The sequence below is a fragment of the Camelus bactrianus genome, chromosome 35 (genome assembly GCF_048773025.1).
Source record: "Camelus bactrianus isolate YW-2024 breed Bactrian camel chromosome 35, ASM4877302v1, whole genome shotgun sequence".
In the NCBI taxonomy this organism is placed as follows: Eukaryota; Metazoa; Chordata; class Mammalia; order Artiodactyla; family Camelidae; genus Camelus; species Camelus bactrianus.
The window spans coordinates 22,115,824-22,141,939 of NC_133573.1; the positions used below are offsets into that span (position 1 = coordinate 22,115,824).

A 26,116-nucleotide genomic window follows, 5' to 3' on the forward strand; every position below is an offset into this window, starting at 1 on the left:
ATGTGATCTGGTCGAGTATTGGCAGACATTTTGACAAGGGATGTCTCAGTCTTCGCTTTGAGCATGACCATAATTTGCTACAATCTTTTGTTTTTGCTCCTGAGGAAATCAGCAAGACATGTATATATATATAAAATATATATATATTTTAACTGAAAGTATTGAGTAAAAGTGACTAAATATATGATCTGCTTTTCCCCACAGTTTATATTTGTGGCTTTTTTCATTATCAGGATGTCATTAGTGATCAACTTCTAGTGTATTTGAAAAGGCTGCTTGGCAGAGACATATGCATAAAATGTTTACTATGTAAATCATGCTTCCTTGAAAATATAAAACTATAAAAGATGGACTAAAACTGTATGTTTACTTTTCCCCATCCACATTAGACATGTTCCCCTTTAATTATTAAGAGAAAGTAGCAAATGATAAAAATATTAAAATTAGGTTATAACTTGGCACTAAAGAATACAATTTTTTTTAAAGCAGGAAGCAAATGAAAAGTCACATGTCTGCCTTTATTTCTTGGCCAAAGAGGGTTTATTTTCTAAGAGGTCAGATATTCGCTTCTTTTTTTGTTCTTTTCTGTGTTTGTCTTTCTGCTGAGTTTTTCATTAATGGCAAGCTTTTTCTTTTATGTAAAATAAATTTATTGTGAATTGGAAAGAAAAGTGTTGTACTCATATTGATAGCATTTTGGGTTGGGTTTGTAGTTTCTAGCAGTTAGTTCAGCAAGACTAGGGCTGTGACACCTAAAAGAAGTCCAACACTTTCTTTAAATGTGTAAATTGAATTTTCCCATGAATTATGATTTGTTCAATAGTTGAGTGGTCAATCTCTGAGCATAAATTTTTGGATTCTATTAATTTACTGTAGTATTGCCTACAATTCAGAAACCATAAAAAAGGTTACTGACTTTAAACAAGTGATACAGAGTGAAAGTAATAATTTCAAAGAATTTTAAAGACACAGTTTTAATTTTAACAATTTATAAAAGCCTGTAAGAATCCAGATATATTGGAATAAAAAAGCTTAATTTCCATTTTAGCAAAGTGATCTGTAATTAACATTCTTCTGAGAATGTCTATTTTGAGTCAGTTACACCTTTTTATTTCTACCTGTTTCCACTGAGCTATTTCCTGTGTCACTCTTTCAGGTAAGAAGCCTTTTAGTCACTCATCTATTCATTCAGCACTTTCCTCTCCTCTCTCTGGGAAATGTAGAGGCAGTTAGGGATAACAGGCATGGACACAAATGTCAGTACCATGGGTTGTCCTGAGTGAGTTGCACTAATGATGCTTTGAGTATGTGGCTGGGAGGACAGAAAATGGTTTATGGACCAGGGGCCTCTGAATAGGGCCTGAAAGGGTGGATCAGTGTTGGCCATCCAGCCGTCAGGGAGAGCGCACACTCAAAGAAAGTCAAAAGTAGATGCATCCAGCTGGAAATCTCAGTGCTGAGGAAAGACTCCGTGGACCGTCTTGTGAATTCATTTTCTGTTCTTTTAAGCTTTCCTTTCCAATCTACATACTTAGACTAAGGTGCTGCACAAATGAGCATTTCTCCAGATATGTTCTGAGGAGCAGCAGTTGTGGGAGACACTCTTGGCCAAAGAGCGCTGAATCTTAGCAGTCCTGATGTAAAGGTCCTGTTTCTTTCTGTTGATCCAAATGTTTTCTGATGACAGAGTGAGTGCCCTCCTTTATTTTGAACAACAGTTTGTTAGCATCCCATGGAATCTACATTGCGTGGAGCATTATTTAGCAGACATTGGTCAACAATCATGTTATTCAACCTTAGCTTTCTGTTTAAAGACATCTCCTACCTTGTTTTAAAACAGTTCTATAGATGGGCGCTTCAGGGAGTGGCAATCCTGTTGTGGATAAAGACTGGTGGGTAGAGGTATGTGTAACTCACTTTACAGTTCTCTCCTCCCACCCTAAACTTCAGCAACTGTTTTTATTTTATGGTATTTGGTGATAATAGAAAGCAGGTACATAATAATATGGATATGATTACATAGTCTGATGCATCTATGTTGAATAAATATAGCAACGTTGTTATTAGATACCTAATCACTACTTGTTGCTGGAATGAAGGTTTGGGAGACCTAGTGTTCTGGCTTGGCAGATATTTTACTGAGAGTGACAGTTTCAACATTTATTTGCAGCCCTCCCAGTAGGAAAGGCAATGGTCTTAAAATATTTCCATCTACAATATTCCCATCTTTTTGAAATAAAAAGAAAATCTGGCTTATAAATGAATTATTCCTTTAATCGTGTATGTGTGTCTCTATGCACAGATATGAGTCATGTGCATGTTATTTTGTTAAAGAGAAAATTAAATTTTGGAGAATGATATCCAGCAGTTGTCCCTCCTAAATGGGGAAGTTAAGTATTCAAGGAAAGGAGCTAATTATCCTGTTCATTGTGCATAGAAAGCACACTTGGAGATCTTGGATTTTTTAGGATTGCAGCCTTTCAAAATTCTGACAAGGCTGCTTCTAAATTAGTCAATGTCAAGTGCTATCTTTTTGTAGATTGACAACTGGTTGGTGTTGCTTCATTTTACTGAAAGAAGAAAAGCATCAGAAATGTCTCCACCGTCTGTTGGATGTGAAGCACTGGACGGCGGGGTGATGGTACGTGGTGAGGAAAGGCTCCTGCTGAGCGTTAATCTCAGACCCTTTCTGAGATGCAAACTTGACTGCATTCGGGAAAGAGAACTACTGTCAGGTTTAAATCTTTACTAGAAGTCGTGTAAATAGGTTATAGGAAGATACTGGTGAAAACATATTCCTTTCTTGTTTGTTTACAGAGCAGTCCCCTCCACCACCCGCCTTCATTTCCTGGGAAATGTTATTTTTGAACCAGAAAGGTGAAGTCTTCCTCTGAAAACTTAATTAAATGCTTCAATGGAGTGAACTACTTCTACTTTTCATGTGGTTTAATTTTCTAAGTAAAAGCCAAGCCTGTCTGTGAAAGCCATTTGTTTTTGTTAATCAAAATTAATGTATAATGCTTATCAGGTGGAAGAGAAAATTTCAGATCTAAGAGCTTGTGGGCTGCAGGAGGAATCTGGGGGGTGCTGGCAAATGTTTAACAACTGGCTCCCTCGGAACAGAAGGCCTGATTTGCAGCGTTTGCCATTTTCCGTAGTGAAGAGACTCCCACGATGGTTAATTGCAAGCCAGGAACCAGACATCACAGAACGTGGAGTTGGGAAGAGCCACACAACAGCACACATAATATGTTCTCCTTTACAGCGCAATAGTTGCAAATAACCCCAAGAGCACAGATAACAACACACAGTGTAGTTAAATAGGAAAGGATGAGATTGAGTCTTTATTACCTTTGCTTGCACTATAATATATTTAAACTTTTAAGTTTATGTAACTTAGTATTTTAAAATGGCTGCATTTAGCAACTTGCCCACGAGACTACCCAAAATTTAACGATTGGCTCTCATAAGCCAGCGTGAGTGGGCTCTGGTACACACAGACCATTGGTAGGGCAGACTTGTGTTAGATTTCTGTGTCCAGCACTTGCCAGCTGTGTGATAAGAGGACTTGCCTCACAGGGTTGTTGGGATGATTAAGTGAGATATTGAATGCAAGTCCTTGGAGTAATGCCTGACACGATAGTAGGAGTCCAATAAATGTTAAGTAGTTATTAGTGTTCGATCTTTCACAGTAAAGGTATGCAAAATGGCTCTCTCTGTAAGTATCTTTCTAGTTATTTTAAGCTGCACTTGACCCTTGAACAATCTGACGGTTAGGAGCACTGAACCCCTGTGTGGTTGAAAATTCATGTATGACTTAGGCCCCTCCCCATCAAAGTTAATCACTAATAGCCTCCTGTTAACTGGAAGCCTTACCAGTAACAGTTGATCAACATGTATTTTGTAAGTTATTTGTATTGTATACTGTATTCTTATGTTAAAGCTGCTAGAGAAGAGACAGTGTTATTAAAAAAAATCATAAGGAAGAGAAAATACAAAGTACTATATTGTATTTATTGATGCAGTAAGTTTATGTCATCTGTTTGTAAGATGAATTATCTGTCAGTACCTACATCAGAATGGTCTTACATGATATAAAGCACTGTAGATACTGTACATATTACAACACTAGACATCAAAAATGAAAAGATAATGTGAAAAAGAAATTCATATTTATTTACTGGTATAACAATTCATGCACTGATAATGAAGAAGCAAAAACATGATTATATTTATACAATGGAATACTATTCAGCCATAAAAACCGACAACATAACACCATTTGCAGCAACATGGATGCTCCTGGAGAATGTCATTCTAAGTGAAGTAAGCCAGAAAGAGAAAGAAAAATACCATAAGAGATCGCTCATATGTGGACTCTGAAAAAAAAAAAAAGGAACATAAATACAAAACAGAAACAGACTCATAGGCATAGAATGCAAACTTGTGGTTGCCAATGGGGTGGAGGGTGGGAAGGGACAGACTGGGATTTCAAAATGTAGAATAGGTAAACAAGATTATACTGTACAGCACAGGGAAATATATACAAGATCTTGTGGTAGCTCACAGCAAAAAAATAAATGTGACAATGAATATATGCATGTTCATGTATAACTGGAAAATTGTACTCTACACTCTAATTTGACACAACATTGTAAAATGACTGTATCTCAGTTAAAAAAAAAAAGCAGTTCTTCAAGTAGCCTGGTGTCCCTGGTGACGTTTCCAGAGCCCCCTTAAATCTGGTAGACTGTTCTGACCCCATCTGTTGACTGTGAGCTAAGGTATCTTTAACCTCTTCTCCCTACAGTTGGTGCTTTTAAACAACTAAAATTCTCTCTCTCTCTCTCTGTATGTATAGTATCTGTTTATATATGTATTTATGTACATTAAAAATATTTCCTTTGGGCTTTGGGTGGGAGATGCTTTGTTTGCCACTTGAGTCAAACATATTGAAGTGAATACGTACAATTTTGTAGGTAATGACTACTCCTTTTAAAATACAGCGCTTTATTCAGACCTTTCACAAAGTCCCTCTTTTCTTCTTGTGCCATTAACCTGTGATGGAAAGGTTTAAAGCTGCACATCTTTCTCTTCCTCTAAGGCACTGGACACAGCAGCAGTGTAATGACCTGTATTGGGTTTTCATTTAATTATATAATCAATAGCCAGAAAAAAGTACATTTAGAGAAGGGTTGATCTGTTTTGTGCTTAGACTTTGCCTGAGGTACCTGGGAAAGGAGTGTGGCTTGCTTAGAGAATTGTTTTGAAGAGGCAAGGGGGACAGGCAGGGACACTGAATAGTTGGTGATGTAGCCGACAATGAGTTTATTTTCTTTAACACACACTGGTATTAAAAAAATGCTGATTTGGGTACAGTTTCCTTTTTGTCCCCCAGGCCTATTCTGAAACCACAGCAAATGAATTTTAAGTACATGATTTGGCACTGAACAAACTGAAATGTGTTGAAGAGTTCCCCTGCTCCTTAAGAGCATCTCTCTAATTGCAGAGTGGAGGAGTGGAGGCCGATGGTTAAGTGGATTTCAGTTTCCTGATATCACTTCCATAGACTGAAGAGTTAGGAAACAACCGATCTTCACATTATCAAGTAAGCAGAATCTATAGAGGGTGAGGAGATCGAGCCTGTGGTCCAGGATGTTTGGCGGTGGCTGCCTGGAGTACTACATCAAGAAGAACGTGGGGTCTTTTCTGGACCCTTTGGGAGGAGTGGTGTGGTTCGTGATGTCTGAGCAGAGCACGTGGGCAGAGAACAGACCCTTATGCCAGAGGTGGTGGTGGTGGTGGTGGTTCTTCTCATTAGTTTCTCACAATTTATTTGACTTGTTTTGGGTCCATACATTTATCTGTGAGACTATTAACATTCTTACCAAAAATACACAGCTGGGTGTAACATCACATTTTTAGGTTTGCATAGATCTTTCTAAAAAAAAAAATTATCTTATGCTTCCCCCTCTTCTTTAGGCTTTATTTATATATATTTTTTTATTTAAAAAAATTTATTTATTTATTTATTTTTTGACAGGGGGAGGTAATTAGGTTTTTTTTTTTTTTTAGAGGAGGTGCTGGGGATTGAACCCAGGACCTCATGCTTGCTAAAAAGTGCTCTACCACTTGAGCTACACCCTCCCCTCCTCTTTAGGCTTTAAATAATTATTTTTACTGATACTGAGCATTTACTCTAGGTACTATATTTATTATTATTTTTAGCAAAGGAAGATCATCTGATCTTTTTTTGGTTTGTTTCTAATGTTTTCCCATAAACTTTGTTTTTAACATTTTTCAGTCCATGGTAATGCCTTAGGTACTTGAGTCCCAGATCTGCACGTGTTCTTCTTGGCCCTAATCCCCAGTGCCTTTTGGTGCTCCCGGGTGCAGATCCCAGAGCTGCCCAGCCCCACGTGCACCCTTGTTTGTACGTTCCCACGGTCAACAACAGCGACGGCTTAGGGCACAGACTCTCCTCCATCAGCTTCTACTTTTCTTAAACAGCATCTAGAAGTGTGTGTGTGTGTGCGCGCATGCACACGTGTGTGTGCTCATGCATATGTGTGTGTGTGCATTAACTTCCCATCTTTTACACTGTAATTCAAAATCTAGGTGACAATTCGAAATCCAATAGCTGATAAGCATTTCATAGTGTGGTAGGTTTACTGGGTCACCCCTTGGATAACGCCCTCTTTCGTGAATACACGGTAGAGGTTATAATGGAGTTCCACTGAGGAAATAAACCAGAGGGTGGCAAGTTTTTGACCGTTACAGCCAGAAAGACAGTTTGGTAAATCATTAGGTTACTGACTGCCCTTTTGAGAGTCAGGGGTTTGCTTTCGGTACCTCCTTTCAGCTGGGCTTGTATTTCACGGATGGGAGGCCCACATTATCATAATCCATTTTTTGCTTTTATGTGGTCTACCAGCAGCTCTGATAAGCCTTTTTTCTGAAGAGCATCCCCCACTTACTAGCTCTAATTCACCATCTTTTTTTTTTTTTTTTTTCCTGAATCATACAAATTGATGTTTTGCAACCAGTGGCATTACAGGTGAGTTGTTTATGGAGGTGCTACAGGGAAGCAGATTAGTGGTAGAATTAAGAATGAGATGGTGGCTGTGAAGGGAAATTCATGGACAGACATCACATCGGTGACATAGTGAGTGGGTGAAGGATGCACGTTAGACTTGAAGATGCTGGAATAAAACTGTCACGAGTAAAACTATAATATGTCTTCAGCTGAGGCTGAATAGTATTAATCAGACAGACACTAACAGATTTTTACTTAATTGGGTGCTCTATTAGGTAGCAAACACCCGATTGTCCCCAACATGTGAAAAGGATATTGTCTGAAAATGCCTCTACCCCATTAAATGTTAATTTCCCTGGCAGCACTCAGACGGGAAAATCAGAAATAAGAAATAATATAAATAAGGTAGAATTGTTCACTTGCTCATGTTATTACTGAAGTCTTAAAAGCATTTGATATGAGAATTACTTTATTTATACCATTTTACACACCTGAAAAGATAACCAAAGTAGGATTTTTTTTTTTTTGCAAATTATTAATAGTTATGAAATTTCCTAGGAACTTTTTTATTCAAGGGAAAAAACTTCCAGGTTTTCTCCTTCTCTTGTATAATATGCCATTTTCCATTATCACTCTTAAACTAACAAATAAAATCCTTCCAATACAGTGAATGAGTTTTAAGATAGTCTTTTGGGGGAGGAAATATAAACGGAGATCAGGAATGTAAATGCGGACATGCTTTGCCCTTGAAGAATCAAGGAAGCCCAGTATTTGGCTTAGGGCTTTTGGGCCCCCTGAGATTTGGGCTCCCGGTGAGGGAGACAATGGCAGGAGAAACTGCCCTGTGCGTCTGGCAGTGTGCTCAGGCTGCAAAAGTGTTTACTCGGGAAGGCATGCGGCAGTTTGGAGCTGGCTTCAGTTTTAATTCAGGCTTTCTAGGCAATGGAGGAGGTCTTCCTTAAACAAATCTGTTAGCATTTTAGTTTTGGGGGGAACATAGCACAATGTGGATATAAGTGCACCAGTTCATATTCTGTCTGGAGCTGCTCCATCTCCCATTTCCCAGGGTCCCCTGTCCCTCCCCGAGTAGGTCTGGTTTGATCCAGGCTTCATAGCTGTGCCTGACTTGTGTGTCCTCATGCTGACTTTGTCCCTGTTGTTCCTTTGCCATTAGAAACCTCTCTGTGCACAACAGGTGGCTGCTTGGGCCCCTCCTGCTCAAGGCTTTTTCTTCCTGCGGGTCGTTGCAGTGTTAATAGTTGTTTCCCACACTTAGTGTATGACGGAGAATCCCACTCTGGGTTCCAGTCTTTCTCTCTCCCCTTCTCTTTTCATCCTGTCCCTCTGTCCCCACCCCCATTTCATGCTGTTTTCTTTTCTCGCTACCTCTGGGCTCCGATGCAGGCATCCTCAGGGAAACTCGCTCCGATGGGGCAGGATCCACATATAAAGAGTCGATATTACAAGAGACGGGTTTCCATTCTTTTTATGATTCTACTGTCATTCCATATGGCATCCTGCTTTTTCCTGCCTTGAAGGCAGACTGGTGGTCCTTGGTACACACTGGTGAGTCCTGCCAGTGGTTCACGGCCAGGTTGGCTCTGAGAGCTCTTTGGATTTTTGGGTGCCCATGATGTACTGGTTGTGAGACAGATTGAAAACCATCCCTGTGTGGAGACGTTACTAGCGTTATTGTCACAAATTCCATATTTCACATATTTGATATATTTACTCATCTTGCTCTGCTTGCTTGATCTGGCAATAAATGGGAGAAGGGTGTTGAAACCTCTCGCCATGTTGGTGAATATGCTGGTTTTCCCTGTCTTATCAATTTTGCATGCTCGTGCACACAGTCAATCTCTCTCCTTCTCTCTCTCTTTCTCCATATATGTGTATATATACACACATGCATATTTAAAAAATTTACATTTAAGATGATGCTTTTTTGTGAACTGAGCCTTCATCACTGTGTAGTATCTCTGTTCTTAATAATGCCTTTATTTTAAAAGTATGTTTTGTCTCATTTTAATATAGCCATTCTATAGTGGAGTTAAAAAATTTGACTGTATCTCAATCTTTTAGCCAGCAGATTTAACTCATTTACATTTATGTTACTATTGAATTGTTTTTCCCAACTGTTAAATTTCTATTTGTCTCATTTATTCTATGTTTCTTTTTCTTTCCATTCTCTTTCCTTTTTTTTTTTTTATATTTTATTAAGAGTTTTGGTACTTCTATAAAGGTTGACCTTTTTCCCCCCTTCTATAGGATTTGAATTTGTGTGCTATACTTCCATTCTTTGCGGTTACCTATAGACTTTTATCATATTTATTGAAGCACAGTTTAAATTTCAATAATGTCTTAACCTTTCTCATGAATACTAATGAGATGTAGAGTGCGTTATTCTCATAGTGTTCTCTCACCTCGTTGTCTAGTACTTTAGTTTTGTCTTACTCCACACAGTGTTGTGTGTATGTGGGTGTGTGTGTGCCTGTATGTTTGCACTGCACGTACCATTATATTTGCTTACCATTCCTTTTTGCATTTTAGCCTGTGCTTCTGGAATTACTTTCTTTCTTGCTAAAGTGCATCTTTTATAAGTAGCTTCACAGAGGACCTGAGGGTGATAATCTCTCTCAGGGTCTGGATACTTTCAAATGTTTTATTTTTTATTCTTTAAAGATAATTTTGAATGACGTGAAACAGTTATTGTTGCTTACAAGATGGCATTGTTCAGATTTGGGAGAAGTACTTAAAATTCTGTTCAAACCTTCTCTCATCTCTCCACCATCTAATATGGTTACGATCTTGGCCCTTGGATAAAATTACTTCCTTGGTTAAAATCAGAGCATAAAAAGAAGGTCCAAAGAAAAGTCATCAAGTCCTCACCAAACTCAGAAAGGCAGAGAGGAAGAGCCAGCTTAGATAAATTTTGCCTTTTAAATGTTCTTAAGAGATAAAGTTGCATTTTCTTAGTAGATGATATATTAAAAATGTTAATACCCTTCTTTCATGAATGGTAAGTTGTTAGGCAGAAGAGGGCCTAGGGTCCCAAGACCACCCCCAGGTTTGATGATTCTCTAGAAGGTCTCCAGGACTCAGTGCAGAGTCATATTCTGGCTGTGATTTATTACGGTGAACAGATACAAAGCAAGGCCGGCAAAGGAAGAAGGCACATGGGGCAGAGTCCAGAGGAAACCTGGCACAGGCTTCCAGGGCCCTCTCCCAGAAAGTCACATGGGACATGCTTAGTTCCCCCAGCAGTGAGCTGTGACAACATGTGTCAAATGTGGCCAACCAGCCAAACTCGTTAGAGAATCAACTCCCAGGGTTTTTACCCCGGAGCTATTTATAGAGGCATCACTGCCTGGCATGCACCCTAATTCCAGACTCCCAGGAGGAAGGCGAGTGTTCACATCAGCTGTATTGTTTGTACAAATGGCTCATGCACAGTGCTCCACTATTCTCAACCGATGGTGGCGGGAACCCTCCCCAGATCCAAGGTCCTCAACACCAGCCAAGGGCCAGCCTTGGAAGCTGGCCTGTCGTATATACAGCATTCGGGCCTGCTGTCTTTACGCTTTTCTGCCTGGGGCCCATCGGGAGATAATGATATCATAACAAATGCTTTTGACACCTGAGTTCTGCTCTCAGACTTTCTAGTTTGAGCAGAACTGTAATAGTGGTCAGGAAACAGAAGGCTGGAGAGGGTAGACATGAGTGCTGGTGAGGGAGGAGACCCAGGAGGAACCAACCCACCCTGTGGTCCTGGAGTGAGGGGAGATGGCAGGCCGTTTAGCTTTGCCAGGCAGATGAGAATGAAAAAAACAAAAAGATTGGAGATTGGTTGGGAACAGCTAGCAGTCTTAAAATTAGTGGCCTCTTATAATATTAGAGATTTAGACCTATTATTCAGGGTTCCCCAGCCTCAGCACTGCTGACATTTTGGACAGGGTAAATCTTTCTTGCAGCAGGAGTTGGGGGTGGTCCTGTGCATTGTAGGATGTTTAGCAACATCCCTGGCCTCTTCCCACTAGATGCCAGTAGCACCTGCCTCCTCACTTCCTCCCCAAGTTGTGGCAGCCAAATGTCTTCCAGGGACAGTGGTTGAGAACCACTGTATTAACTACAGGATTGACAATAAATAAATTAATAATGATCTTAGCTTTATATATATAAGTGGTTTACTAATATGTCGCATTCATAGTTTTCCATTTATAAAGCTCTTGTGTTTCTAGCAAGCTAGGAGTATTTATCTCTGTAATGTAGATGAAGGCAATGAAGGCAATGAGACACAGAGGTTAAGTCACTTTGCAGTAAAGCAAAAAGAAAGTCGTACTAGAAGTAACAGTAATAATAACAATAATTTGTTATTAATAATACTTTATTGAGTGCCTACTATGAGCCCTAGACATTGTTTGAAATGCTCTACAGACGTTCATTTTGCAACAAGCCTAAGAAGTGCCATTATGATGCTGATTTTACAGTTGAGTGAATTGAGGTCAGAGAGCTTAAGAAACCTGCCCAAAGGCACACAGTAGGTGGAAGAGCCAGGTCCTACTCTGGCCATCTGACTCCAGCACTCTCGTGACCCCTGGGCTCTGGATGCTCAGTGAGAGCCGTGGACTCCCGCTCTCCTCCGGGGGTGTTCTTTCTCGTTACTCTCTCCACGGTGGTGGCCATGCACAAGCGTATTAAATAACACTACATCCTCACTCTGCCCGGCTCTGGTCTCCTGGCTTGCATATCACTCTTCCTTTATCAGCCGAATCTCACAGAGATTAAAAAAAAATTGGATGGTCCTCTCTGCGACCTAACTTTGCTGTTTCAGTTGTAAGTCTTCTGTAACTACCTGGATTCTTTCTCTTTAATTTATTTTTAATGTAGCATTTCATGGAAATCTGGATTTGTTGCAGCTGTCAGCCTAATCTTGACACATATACGTCATCCAATTCCTGCGTATTTCAGCTAAGAGGCTCTGTTTATGCTGCTTAAACATTTCACGATATTCTTCACATCTTTTCCACCAGCTCCCAATGTGTTATTTGTCATAGTTCCAAGATTTTACTTTATTTTCCAGGAAATTTATTAATGGGCCAACTCACCCACTCCCTTCTTTTGTATTTTTTAAGAACTTTCTTCTTGATTCCCTTGGAACATCCATTTTTCATGCCCCCACACCTTCTGCCCTGTGTTCTGACCCCTAATATGAGAAAGGAAAAAAAATGTCATTCTTTCTCTAGGCTTAGTGAAGAAATCGTCTCTCCTTACGCTTTCTATTCAAGGCATTTGTTTTAGGAAGACCTTCTACAACCACTTAGGTGCGGTATTTGAGAAGAGCTAGGATTAACTGTATAGTACCGTCACTTAGTTTTAAAACGCTTTGCTTTGCCATTCCTATGATCCTGTGAAGGACCACTGAGCCCTCAGTTTATTTCTGGTTTTTTTTTTTTTTTTTTTTTTTTTTTTGGTGTTCTTTTGCAGGTGGGGTTGGGAGTGAGTGCAAGTTGAGACTATGACTTCAGAGCAGAATATTGTTGGATTAGTCTAGATGGGCATTGTCACATGGACGTGATACTGAGAAATCCAGGGTTTTCAGATATGTCCAGTTTGGCAAAATTAACTAGGCTTCTCCAGATGTTACTGTTATTATCTTTAATATAAAGAGTGTGTGCTGCCGTGTCTGTGGTTACACTTACTCCTTCTGGGTCTCGTGGTTCCAACTCATGATATCATTCCACTCCCCTTTGATTATTAGACATTGCTTTCCCAAGACCTTACTCGCTTGAATTTTGCTAGCTCTGAAAAGAACTGTGGTCCACATCTTAGGTTTTAAGCCAGTATTAAACAGTAACTCCTGATTCCTGGTAGTTTCAGACAAGAATCCCTTCCTTCCTCAGCATTTTTTGTTTTGGTTATTAGTACTAAATTAAATGGTTTCTTCTGGATCAAACATTTGGACATTTTCTTCTTGTTATGCATCTTTAGAGAAAGTTTTATTACCCACTATTACAAATTCATTACATTTTAGAATTGAGAAGGATGTTGGGAAAAAATACAAAGCATTGTAATCTGTGTATAGTCCTCAATATAATTGCCTGGCGTATTAGTAAGTTTGCTGCTTTGGCCATCGGGTGAGCAGCATATGTCTTCTAAAAAAGAAAAAAAGAAACATAGTAGAAGCTTTTCAGTTTGTTTTTCTTTTCAGTGTAAAGCCTTGTTCCAAACAGAACTTAGCATGGGTTGTCAAAATCAAACACATTAAAGTGGTATTTTATTTATATGCATGTATTTTTAAAAGTTGAAGTCTATCACCTTTTCCCATTATAAAGTCAAATGGTGAGAATAATTATGTTCATGAAACAATAACTTTGAAATGAGAGGTATGAGTGGCAAGTGACGTTTTGTTAGTATCAAAGTAGAAATTATTTTTGCCTGGTGCAGAAGAAATTCATGTACATACACAGAAGCTGTTGCAAACTGTACCCCCAACAGTTCATTTTTCCACTCAGGATGCCATTTAATTAAAAATTCTGTTTAATTTAAAAATTATGTCTACTTAAAAATCCTGTTTGATATATAATGTATGTTTAATTAAAAATGTAATTTTTAATTTTTAAATATAATTTTAATTAAACATACATGATAGGAGAAGGTTGTCCCCTCAAAGTCTGCCCCTAAACTGAGTTAACCTGAAGGGTAGTATAGTATGATCTCAACTGGTTAAACTTTCCATAACACATCAGAGTAGATTTTAATTACAGTTTTAAAAGTCATTAAAATACATACATAAAATTTTTGAATTAAATATTGTGGAACTCCAGAAAATCTCTGTGAAACTTTACTCTGCAGCATGTATTTTTAAAAAATGTGCAGAGTTGTTATTTTCACTTTGAAGTATAGCAGTACATTCATAGTGGCTACATTTTAAAGTCCAGTAAAATTCAGCTTTCCAAGATTGAGTTGCCAACGTTATGGAACACACTGAAGGTGTCTGTCCAGCTCCACCTGCCTGGAGCACAGTTCCAAAGGAGCCCCCAAATAATCTACAAAAATATTGAATCACCCAAAAGCAATGTAACATTGTAAGTCAAATATACGTCAATAAAGTGAAAAAAAAAAAAAAAAACAAAACAAACCAGTGGCCCCCAGAGGGTGTGGCTGATGCAAAGTCTGACTTAAGGTTAAGAAGAGGGAGAGATCTTGCCTATTACAGCTTCCCCATTTGAATCAGTAACTCTAGTTTTACCAACAATTCATTAAACTCGACTACTCTCTAGTTTCTTAGCCTGGGTTGGAAGAAGGAAACCAGAAGGGAAGAAGCCTGTGCCGGGCTGAATGCTGTGTGAGAGAAACACCCTCTTGTCAGTCCAACAGACGTAAAAGTACAATGATCCCCTGCGACCAAGGTCATCCCAACCTTTGAAAATGTTGAAGGCACTGCTGTCTTGTATCATGATCTGATGACATCTTTTTAGATGATCCTAAGTTATCATGACAAAATTTAATTAGGTTTGTATCCCCTCTAAGAAGGCAAGAAAGTTATGGTGAAATAGTGAGGCTTAGAGGACCTTTGAGAAACCACGGGGAGAGACAGAGAGTGGACATCACCTTGAGGTGGGGCCAGGGAGAAGGAAATGGGGGAAGGAGGCTCTGAGCCCCACAGCTTGGTGGTGACAGAGTCACAGCAGCTAGAGGTGTGCCCTCAGTGTGCACTGGTGGGGGGAGCAGTGAGTGGGGCAGAGGCACTTGCTGGGGTCACTAACCACCCGTGGGGAGTAGCTGCCTCCCTGCACCACCAGGAGGGCCTGTGTGTTAGCATATATGTGATTACATATGATGCAACATGGTGAAGCTTTGCTGTAGCCTGACGTGTGCTATGTCATGTGGCTTCTTATCTCCCCAACCCTCCCACCCTCCTCCCTCCTCTCTTTTCTTCTTTCCACAAATATTTATTGAAGTCATTCTATGAGCTAGACACTGGTAGGTGCTGAATATGCTCTGACAAGGAACAAGATAGCCTGTTCTTGCTGCCACGGGACTTTCCTTGTGCTGTGAGACAGAGACATGTCAATGGGAACGTACAAATGGATGTGATAAAAATCATAATGAGAAGGAAAGTACCTTCCAGGGCACACCTGAGAGACCAGGAAGGCTTCCCAGAGAAAGTGAAATCTAAGGCAAGGCCTAAGGGATAAAGAGGAGCTTGCCAGAGCGGTAGGATGTTCCAGGCTGGGGAAAGGCATGTGGGGGAAGAGGTGGGAAGGAGAAGGGTTAACTCCATGGCCAGAGCATGTGGTGTGAGCAGGAAGTCTGCAGGAGGCTGATCATGGGGGCCTCGGGGGACAGGAGGCTGGACTGTTTTCTCAGATCAGTGGGAAGCCATGGAAAGATTTTACTCAGAGGAGTCATGTGATCAGATTGGCATTTTAGAATGTCTGCTTTGGCAAGTTGGATTAGACAGGCTGGCAAGTGTCACAGTCATCTAAAAGATAAATGTGACCTAAAATGAAAAAATGCAGTGGAGACAGAGAAGTAAATATAATCAAGACATATTTAGGAGATAGACTTGGTGATGATTGATTAGATGTGTGAGGGGTCAGGATTACTCCCTGGTTTCTGGCGTGAGCACCTGGGCACTAATAAATGAAAGAGAGGATATAGGACGCAGAACTGGTTTTGGGGTTGTGGTGGGGTGATGGCCAGTTGGGTTTCAGACTGTTGGAATTTGTAGTGCGTATGGGGTATACATCAGTGGAAATGCCAATGGACCTGAAATGCAATAGGGAAAGCTCAGCTCAAGATATAGATCTAGGAGCAGTCAACAGGCATATAGATGGTACCTGAAGCTGTGAGGGTGAATGGGATCACTCAGGTTATCACCCAGGTGTTCACTGAGGAGAGAAGAAAGCCTGTGTGAGACCCTCAAAGGAGGATGGGCAGAGAGGAGACCACAGTAGATGAGACGGAACAGCTGGTGTGGAGAAGCCAGGCCAGGAGTGTGTGCAGACATAGAAGTCAAGGAGGAGGATGTTTCAAGGTGGAGGAGAGCCGAAGCAAGAGGAAGACCAAAAAAATGTCTGTTGAGTCCTCTGTGCCACAGGAAGTCATTATAACTTTATCCAGAGAAACGTCTGGAAACAGGAGCTAGAATGCACAAAGTTGATGGCAGAGTTGGAAGAGATGAGCAGAGACTGAGAGCAAGCCTCTTTGTACGGAACTTTGGCTGAAAGAACAGATTTGAGGACCACATGCGGGAGTGGTGTGGGTGGAGGGAGGGCTTGGGGAAGTCAGGAGAGCCTTGAGCGTGCTCCGATGCTGGTGTGAAGTAGCTAATGGGGCAGAGGTGCTAATGGAACAGGGTGACATTTTGGGAGATGGTAGGGATAACTGGGTCACAGAGGGTCATGAGAATGGAGGAGGGTTTGGGACCTGGATGAATGACAGAGAAATGACCTCAGCTAAGAGGAGAGACGCCTCCTCCATTGTGACAGAAGGAAAGAATAAGACAATGGTGTTAATTATGTTCTTTAAAACAATTTCTCCACAGACACTACCCAAAGCAGTCCTTCACTACGGTGGCAGATACACCTGAAAATCTTCGCCTGAAGCAGCAAAGTGAATTGCAGAGTCAGGTAATTTCTGAAAGGCCAATTTTTGTTCCATCGGTTCTGAATATTATTCCCAAGGCTACTCTTATGAGCTTGGGCCATTATACTGTTCCTGCTGGGTCACCAGCCAGTCTGCAGACAAAAGCAGACCTGGGTGGGCGTTCCGGACAGCAGGGCAGAACACCTGTGTTATTCCTGGGCTGGGGTCGTCCTGATGTAGTCTCCGTTCTGTTATCCACGTGGGACTCGGGCAAGTAAATGAGTTCTGGTCCGAGTAAGTGTTTCCCAACAATATTGATTTATTTGGTCCTAAATATTTAAAAACATTTTATAAATAGCTTTTCCACACTGCATATGTAGGGGGGAAAAAAGAGGTGTTAACTTGACCCAGTTGCAGTGAGTGTGGGGCTAACACCCTGTCTGTGTGTCTCACACCAGCCACTAGCTTTGTTTTCATCCTGTCACTTCAGTCATATTTCCTTCATATGTCACCCTGACAGCAGGAACAAAGATTAGAACGCCATGACTGGCTCCCAGTCAGCCGTGTTGGATGGAGACTTGCCTTCAATATGGTGAGACACATCGATTAAGATGAGGGGTTCGAGTGACAGTGTTGTCTTCAGGGACACCCAGTCTCTTCTTGAGAAGCCTACAGTGCTGCCTTGCAGAGGTGCCATCTCCCCTGTCCCCTGTGTGGGACAGGGCTGCGACTCTGTGGCAGCCCACTGGTCAGCTGCTGGGGGGCGGGGAGGCGAGGCTGAGTTTGGTCCCCCTTCCACTGTTCATTGTCTGTGACCTTGCACCAGCTGCTCTGATTCTTTGTGCTCCTGCAAAGTGAGACAGTGTTTCTGATCTTGCCCGCCTGTCTGGAGGGTGGCTGCAAGTGTCACATAGGCTTGAAAAAAGGCATGAAACCACTTTGTAAAGTTAAAAGACTATATGACTGTGGAGGCTGATTATGATGTTTGTGGTCCCTGGGAACCCTTGATATGGAAAAAGGGAGAAGAGCAGAATTTGCGAAGGAAAGAGGTGTCCAGTTAATACCCTGAGAACCCTGTGGCCATTCCTAATGGCAGTGGTCAGCTCTCAGCTGCACTGGCATCTCGTTATTTCCACGTGGGTTTATCCGGTCCCGGGCAAGATGCTGGATCCCTTCACCCTCTTTCCGGGGCACTCGGGACCACTTCTCAGTCCACTTAATTAGAGGAAATAGAACTCAGAGTAGAGTTTACTGCTGGTTAATGATGCCACGAAGACTTGGTTGGCAGTTAGTGTTTGGTTTATGCAAAATGCTAATTTTCTGTATGGTAAGCCATTAGTTCAAAAATTTGAGCGGCTGCCAAAGAGAGGCAGTGCCGGGAAGCGGGCGAGAAGGCCCCTTGCGCATTCGCACCGCAGAGGGTGGGTGCCAGGACTTGGCTCCCGGCTGCGCAGATCCAATATGCCTTTCTTCTCATCCAGTTCGGATTAATTAGATAATTCTGGAGAAGGACTTGGAGCACATTGGAAAACAGAACTAAATCAAGCAATCAAATATTTGTTTCCTGCCTATTACATGTCCTTGTTCTGTGCAAAAGAATTTATAATTAGTTAATCCTGCCTACACAGAACTCAGGGGTGTCTGAGGGAAACAAGACTAACATAACCCTCCCCTCCCCCCCGCCCCCCGCCGCCGCCCCCTCCGCCGCCATGCGCAACTATGTTCTATTTATAGTAAGGACTCAGAAAGGGAGAGATGAGTAGGGGTTGGACTGGTTATGCTTAGTGCTGGAGGGGGAATTTGCGCCAAGCCTTGAAGGTGGAGAGAGGCGCTGATGTGAACCCTTGCCTCCTTCCTTTAGAGAGCACGCCACCCTCTCTGGGCTCAGTTAGTGGTTATAGGTGTCGTCCCCTTGGCTCAGGAATAAACATTTATTATTTTCCTACCACATGCCTGACCCTGGAAAAGCAAGGGAAAAAGGAGCTCTCTGTTTCACGAAAGGCTGATTTATTCTCCCCGAGGTAGGAGCAAGCCACAAGCTTCAGAAGGCAGGGCACACAGGCAGGTCCTGGCTGGTGGGACAGGAGTTCCCAGAGAGATGCACCAGGCGTTCCGGGGTCTCCAAGCAGTGGTCAGGTGGAGGCACCAGATTTTCTGTAAGATTTTGCTCGAAGGTCATCTTCTTGAGACAGAAAATGTAGGACTTTATCAGACAGATGTCCTGGGGCAAGTCAACTCAATTCAAGAAACACGTGTTGGCCACTTACTACGTGCAAGGAATTGTGCTCCACATTGGAGAGGGAAAGGCATCATCACCGTCATCACCCATGTGGCTGTGTTCGGGGCACACAGTTTTACATGTGTATTTCATTTCCTCTCAAGTAGCCCTATGAGACAGGTATTTATCATCCCTATTTAGATGAAGCACTCGGCCTTTAGAGAACTCGCCCTTTAAGACTTAGCAAGGACTTGAACTTGGACTAGAACCTAGATCTGTGAGCCCCCAGTGTCCAGAATCTCAACTGGTGCTCCGGCCGCATTACTCAGAGAAGCTCCTAGAATAGGAGGTGTGTAAGCAGATAATTGCAGTACAAGCTGATGGCACAGTATTTGTAAAGGTAGAATTATGCATAAAGTGCAAAACTCACACATAGGAAGAAATCCTCCTTCCCTCCTCTCTCTCCCCTTCCTCCTCCTCCTTCCTCATAAGTGATAAAAACACTTCTATAAGAGCATTTCTATTTTTTGGCAAAGACATGGAAAGATATCTGCCCTAAAGGTAGTTTTCATTACTGGCAGTTCATTTAATTTTAGCATATTAAATGATTCAGTGCTGTGGGAAAGCATTTCCTTTGTGTGTGCTTTTTTTTTTTTTAATTGAAGTAGTCAGTTACAATGTGTTTTGATATCAAGAATTCTGAACAGCTCAGCAGTTTTGGTGGAAAATTGACTATTAATATTTTATTTACTTGTTTTGATAACGTGTGATGGTAAATGAGTCAGATCTGTTTATTACTCTAAGTTTTGAAATTCTGAAATCCTTTAGAATTGTTTGATTAAAACCAATTCTTTTCTTTTAGTTCATTAGCTTATCAAATGAGCCCAAATGAAGGAAAAAGAAAAACTCATTTTCAGGCCCAGCCTAGGAAGTTATTGATAGTTGCACTCTGTTCTCTTTTCCTTTCTTTCTCTCTCCTCTCTCTCTCTCTCTCTTTGAGGGGTTTATGAACAATGCCAGCATTTTTTTTTTTTTTTTTTTTTTTTACTTTGCCTAGGTGTTAGATCCTCTCCAGCTTTTCTGGGATCTATATTAGGTGCCAATTGTCATAATAAAATGATACGAAATACTGGAGGTTAAACAAACAAACATGAGTTAGTGTTTCAGAACTGGTGACAGGTGGTGACTTACAGGCATTATCCAGCCTGCAAATAACTAGTGCAGGGCCACCTGGCCAGCCGCTGACCATGGTGGGTGTGGACTTGGCTGGACTCTGCATTCAGGAGGGGTGAGGAGATGCCATTCCATTGTCACTAGCTCCTTTCCTGTCACAAATCACAGGGTGAACTGCTTTAGAGAAATAACATGTTAACTGGAGGTTAGGCACCCCCACCGGCCCACAGTGACGCATGCCATAAGGGGCAAAGGGGGACTTCTCCTCCCCTTCTAGTGGTGTTAGTGACATTGTACTTGACTTGTGGGCATCGGGCTGTCACTGCCTGCCTTGGGACCAGCGTGATGGCATTTTTTTTTTTTTTTTTTTTGTAGAGAAGTGAGCCTTGAATTCCAAAGCCTTGCCGTTATAAATTAAACTTCTGGAACACAAACTCTTTCTAAGTCGGTCAATCCCTAAACGTTAAAAACTTAGGTGAGGTGAGAAGCCCCTTAGGAGAGAAATTTTCTTCACTTGTTTTCTCACGATATTGTTTTTTTTTTTTTTTCGTTAACCACTCAGCTTTAATACTTCCTTATGTTCATTTATACACACAAAATAAAACACCTACTAACTTGATTATCTTTACTGTTTAAGCTATGCCTGATCCTTTAAGGAGCAGAGTAAGAGATAAATGAACAAATAATTGTATATTACAGAAAAGTTGGAAATATGAATAAGAATAATAAAGGAAACATTATCTAGAATTCTATTGTCTAGAATAGCCATTAATTCACATGATATTGTAACAAGCATTTCTTTTTTTTTCGAGTTGTGTAGTATACTCTTAGTGGCAGAGAAGGCACAGGTGTTTGAACACTCTCCATCTGGAGTCTGCGCACTTCTTTTTTTTTTTGATCTTCATACGTTTAATTCTTATGCCAAACTGTTTTCCGATGAGGAAAGCATTGTGCTTTATATGCAAGAATGGAAACCTCAAAATAATCACCATAAAGCTTCTAAGACTTATGGGAGGATAAACTAGGATGGTCCACAGATATAAGATGAAATCCACAATGTTGGAATAATAAATGTTTAGAGCAGCCCAGACTAGAAGACAAGCCCAAACCACCATTAGAAGAATGAAATACAATATGGTCCAAGATGTATCCTTAAAGTTTTGTCTCAACCCTCGGTCTGAATTGTGAGGATTGATCTTCAGTTCAGTCCAGCCAGCAGAAATGGACTGTGCAGTTTTCTGTTGTATTTATTGTACAGACTATGTACATTCTGGAAGTTTCCTTTAGTGCTACACTGTTGTACTTTTTGTCCCAGCAATTTGAGGGCATGCAAATTCCACAAAGTCATCAATAAGAACAGGCCATGCTCCTTCTTCATCATAATTCGACATGTCATCTGCAGTCATTGAACTGAAGTCTAAAAGAAGATTCCAAGTATCTTTTGGTATTGATTGTTTATGATTTTCCAAGAAAAATTTATTCCATAAGTCTAAGAATTTAAATCTTCCATTAAGCACTAAATTCTAGTAGTCAATGGCCATTTCTAGATCTAATCCTTTTTGTCCTGGGTTCTTTGCAAAATTAAAAGTAAACTGGTAAAAATCCTTAAATCATCCTGGTTCTTTCAATTCTTGTTCCATCTTGGGTAGCTGGGCCTTTTGTTTTTCTATGCTGTCACATCCTAATTCTGTCATGCCATCCATGAACTCCTGTTTGGAGAATTCGCACTGTGTTGCTGCTCTCAACCCCATGCGATGATCAATACACTAATGCTGGCTGGATCAAGAACTGCTGTGTACCATCTATTCCAATTTTATTTTCATCTTGAGGATCTTTGTATCTATTGTATAGTTGTTCTAACTTCTTCCTATCTAATGATCCTTTTACACTCTCTCATATATAAAGTTCAGGATTTTGGAAAAAATTGTCTGTTGCAACATCTAACTTCCAGTCATTTTGAGACAGACAACTTACTGCTGTTTTTTCACTAGATTGTGTGAAGATCATAAACTGACGAACTTTATCCTTCTGTGATGATTTCAACTTGTTCATGTTTGTGTCCTCCAGGCCTCTCCTGTGCACTTCTTAAAGCAGGGGAAATGGTTCTTCAAATGGAATTTTGAGGAGAAGCCTTCATAGAAGAGAGAGCAAAACAGGGTTGTGGCTGAAGTGTGGAGGAGGCAAACCTGCCTTCTCTGTGTTCCCCCCCGCTTCTCCCATCCTCGCCCTCACAGGGCCTTGTGATGAAAGTCTTGGGAAGCCCCGGGCCTCTGTAGGGCAGAGTTCTGAAGAGCACTGCTCAGAGATAAAATGCTAGCCTCCTTTCTCAGTTCATTGTGAATGTGATTGGCTTAGCTGTTTTGCCATCAGGCTGAAAATAATGGAGGCTTGGCACTCACTGTGTCCTTAACTGGAGTGTGTGTAAGTTATGAGTGCTGAGAAGATGAAAGATTGAAAAAGACGATGGATAGACTGCCAGTCGTTCTGCAGCCTTTGAGCCTTTCTTTGGTAATCTTTGTTGATTCTTTTTTTTAATCATCCATGTTATGGGCAGCAGGGTACATGCCAGTAGTAAGGTGAGAAGGTAACGAGGGCTTTTGTAGGGAACATCATAGTTACATATCTTTGTGGGAGAAATGACAACACACGCTGGACACAAACCTCTACAGGGTCAAGGAGGCGGGGTTGTGTCCAGCATTCCTTTCCTCCGCCTTGCCCTTGGCACCTTTCTGTACCTCCTCATCCTGTCTTCCATTTGCAGAGTTTTTTTCTCTGTTACCTGTCATCTAACCATCCAGTAAGGTGTTAAATTATTACCTAAAGCAAGACTCCTCTCAGGTGGCAGTGGCTTTTTAAAAGGGTGTCATTGAAGACTGACTTCCTCCGTTCCTTCAGAACAATGGATCCCTGACTCGGGAACTTCAGTAATTGTTGAAAGGTGATTGGAGAGCTGTTTTGGAGAGCATCCCCTGTGTACATGTCAAATCCCACTCCAATGGCCCCCTCCCAGGCATAAATCTGACCTGAATTTCACTTGCCACCCAGCGCCAGTGATAAGCCGAATCCTGTGCTGGACACTGGGGCTGCTGCAGCGAGCATCAGCAGAGAGAGCCCTCACCGTCTGGGGATTTATGGTTCAGCGGGGGAGAGGACACTAATAAAAAGCTAACAAATGTAGGCAAAATTGCCACTGTGAAAGACCTACAGAGAGAGCTGTGTGTATTTTAATTATGTTTAAAAACATTTTCAGGGGGTTGGAGGCCTGAGTGCTCTTCTGCCCGTGATGGGATCTCGGAGTGGCCCTCTGCATCCTGGCCAGCTGTGGATCCCATTTCTAAATGCATATCTAGGTTTTCCCCCCATTTCCTGATCTTAGCTGGCTATTCTTTGCTCTTTGCTGGGTCCTCTTACCATCCCTTATCTCATCCGACAACCCCGAACTTCTAAACAGGAAGACTGTCTCTCCAGATGGTTTTCTTCCGTAATTCTTACATTCCGCTGATCTTGGACAAGAAGCCTTTCATATTTGCTTTTTAATTTGCCATTTTCTTTGAACCTAATTTTGGCAGCTTTCTAGTGCCCATCTTTTGATTTTTCACCATTTGATGCTGTATTCTGATCCTAGGGAGATGCTTCTTATTTCCCACAATAAGCGCTTTCTCGCATATGTGAAGGTAAAAGTTCACAGGGAGAAGCTTCAGCATGTTTCTTTTCAAGGTTTTGAGGCAGCGAAAATGATGAGAGATTATGTTTCACATATAGGAGGGGCTGAATGTGAGTAAGTACTGCAAAGGAGAAACATCAGTTCACTTGATGCGGCACATTTCTTTCAGGGAACATAACATGCTGTGCAGATGTTAACCCTAACCCCCACCATTTCCCATCAGTCAGATTGTTTTTCTGTTTTACCTCTGGATAAAATGATGTCAGGGCCAAAGATGTCAGTAGTGGCAGACAGCAGAATCACCAAGATGTTTTGATTTGCTGTGTCATGGTGGAGTTTCACAGCCTTTCATCACAGGGGCCTGATCTTCCACTTGTCACCCTCCTGAAATGACCCCTGTTCTTTCCATCTGCCCTCAGAGTCCCTGTGGGGTGGTTCCTGGGTGCCCTTCTGGCTCATCTGCCTCCCTTTCCATCACTCCCCCTGCTCGTGGTGGAGGGTGCTGGTGCTGTGCTCTGGGTGGGCAGGGGACAGGCTTACTTGTTAACATTCTGTAGGCTGGAGTCAGATTACTCCTCGCTTAATTAAGTTTTTGAGTAGATAGCCTATCAGTTTTGTGGCTCTGAGGTCATGACTATAACAGCTGTGATGAGGAGAATGTATAAAAAAATATGTGAAATCACTGTGTTTTTCCTCTTTCTCCTCTATAAATCATGTTCTGCCTTACCACTGCATGCTTCTGGCTTCAAAGAAAGGAGAAGAGTGAACCCTACTTTGAGAAGGAGGAAATGTGGTCCCAGGGGTCGGGGATGCCTGTCTTCCTTCTGGCCATGTGCAGGAAGAAGGCAGGAAGAATCAGAGACTGAAACATGAGCTCCTCCCTCTCTTTGGGTGGAATCTCTGAGAGGGAAGACGGGGGAGCATGGCATGTAGAGGGGGAAAAACCAGAGGCAGAGAGGACCACCCCAGAGAACATTTCCTCTGAATTTTAATATCACATGTGGCGTGGAAGGGATGCCGATCTGGTGTGGAGGCAGGGTGCTGGGTGAGTTGTAGGGCGGGGCTGTGCTGCTGTGGGAATGAAGTGCCCTGATAGCCAGGCGTGGCTCAGGGAGGTAGGGGGTACTGGCAAGACCTCAGATTGAAGTGAGCTTGGACAGATTTAGCATTGATACCACCAGGCCCTTTCTGAGCCAGAGGAGAATGCACCGTCAGGTCACCAGCCAGTCTGCAGCAGGGACGCCAGCAGGGGACCCAGTGAGCAAGAGGACAAGGAGATGCCACTGAGGCCAAAGGAGTTAGAGGAGAGAATGAGGGAACATGGGCCTGGGTCCAAGATCTCACTCTTCCTCACCTCCCCATCCCCCCAAGGTCACCCAGCCTTTCCTGCTCACACACACTGAGACCCACCCTTGGAGAGGAGTCAGGAAGCCAGAGGAAATGTGAATTGACCTAAGTTGACTGTTTAAATCATTGAATGGATTTGGTGTCATGAGTGGGACTAGATTTAGTTTCTCTTACTTTAGTGTGATAGGGACTTGTGAGGAACAGGAGAGCTGCTGTGGGAAATAGAGACTTACTGATTTATTTTTTGTATCTGAATTCATTGTGAGTAAATTGCTAACCTTTGGTTTTATCTGGTAAAATATAACACTGGATCAGCCATTAGGAGATCCGGGTTCATTCCTGTCTCTGCTACTGTGTGTGATTTTGGGCACCATTGACCTTTTCAGGGCAAAAAATAATGGGTTGTACTAAATGATCCCTGAAATCCCTTCCAGTTGTAATGATCTTGATTATAGCACAAAAAACATTCTGCAGTAATAGCTCAAGTGGGCAATAAAAGAACTTGAAAAAAAAGGAACTACTATTCTTTTTTTTTTTTTCTGCCAAAATAATAATGATCAGACTTGCCATTTCATTTGACTATTTTTTTTAAAAGCTCATTTCCTAGACCAGTCTCAGATATTGGCTGGAGGGCATAGGTTGGAGAAAGGGGCTCAGTTTCACATTGGAAGATGTGTCTAATTTTGCACTAAGTGTACTTAAAAACAACAGAGGACAAAAGAAGACAAAATAGCTACGGTGATACATCCACTGATAGCAACTCGTCTCGTTTGGAATCCTGGCTATTTTTCAGCTTTTCTATGCAGGAGTAACTAGAGTTACTCTACATATTCGTATACTTTTAGGAAATGTCTTAGTGATTTTAAGCTCACTTCTCTTATGATTTCTAATTTTCAAATTTTGTCTTGAATGGCTTTGATTGATCATGTGGTGGCTCGTGGACTTTGAAAGTTGGTCTTTTCTCTCCACGGTGGCACTGTTTGTTCTTTACCACCCCCTTTTCCTGTCTAGAAGCAGTTTGTTTTGCTGAGACCCACAGCCTTGAGTTGACTACATGGATCCGAGCAGTCGCTCAAGGGTAAAACTC

General features: G+C 41.6%; 1 protein-coding gene and 1 pseudogene across 2 annotated transcripts in view; one reads left to right on the plus strand and one right to left on the minus strand.

The window, feature by feature from the left end:
- The window catches only part of NEBL (nebulette), a 310,491-nt gene that overhangs the window by 98,644 nt on the left and 185,731 nt on the right, over nt 1-26,116 (plus strand). For both annotated transcript variants that reach the window (XM_045511120.2, XM_010947807.3), the window contains exon 3: nt 16,587-16,671. In XM_045511120.2, the coding sequence (XP_045367076.1) occupies nt 16,587-16,671 (85 nt within the window). The remainder of the gene's footprint in view (nt 1-16,586; nt 16,672-26,116) is intronic.
- LOC105063282 (DCN1-like protein 1 pseudogene) lies at nt 20,956-22,266 on the minus strand (annotated as a pseudogene).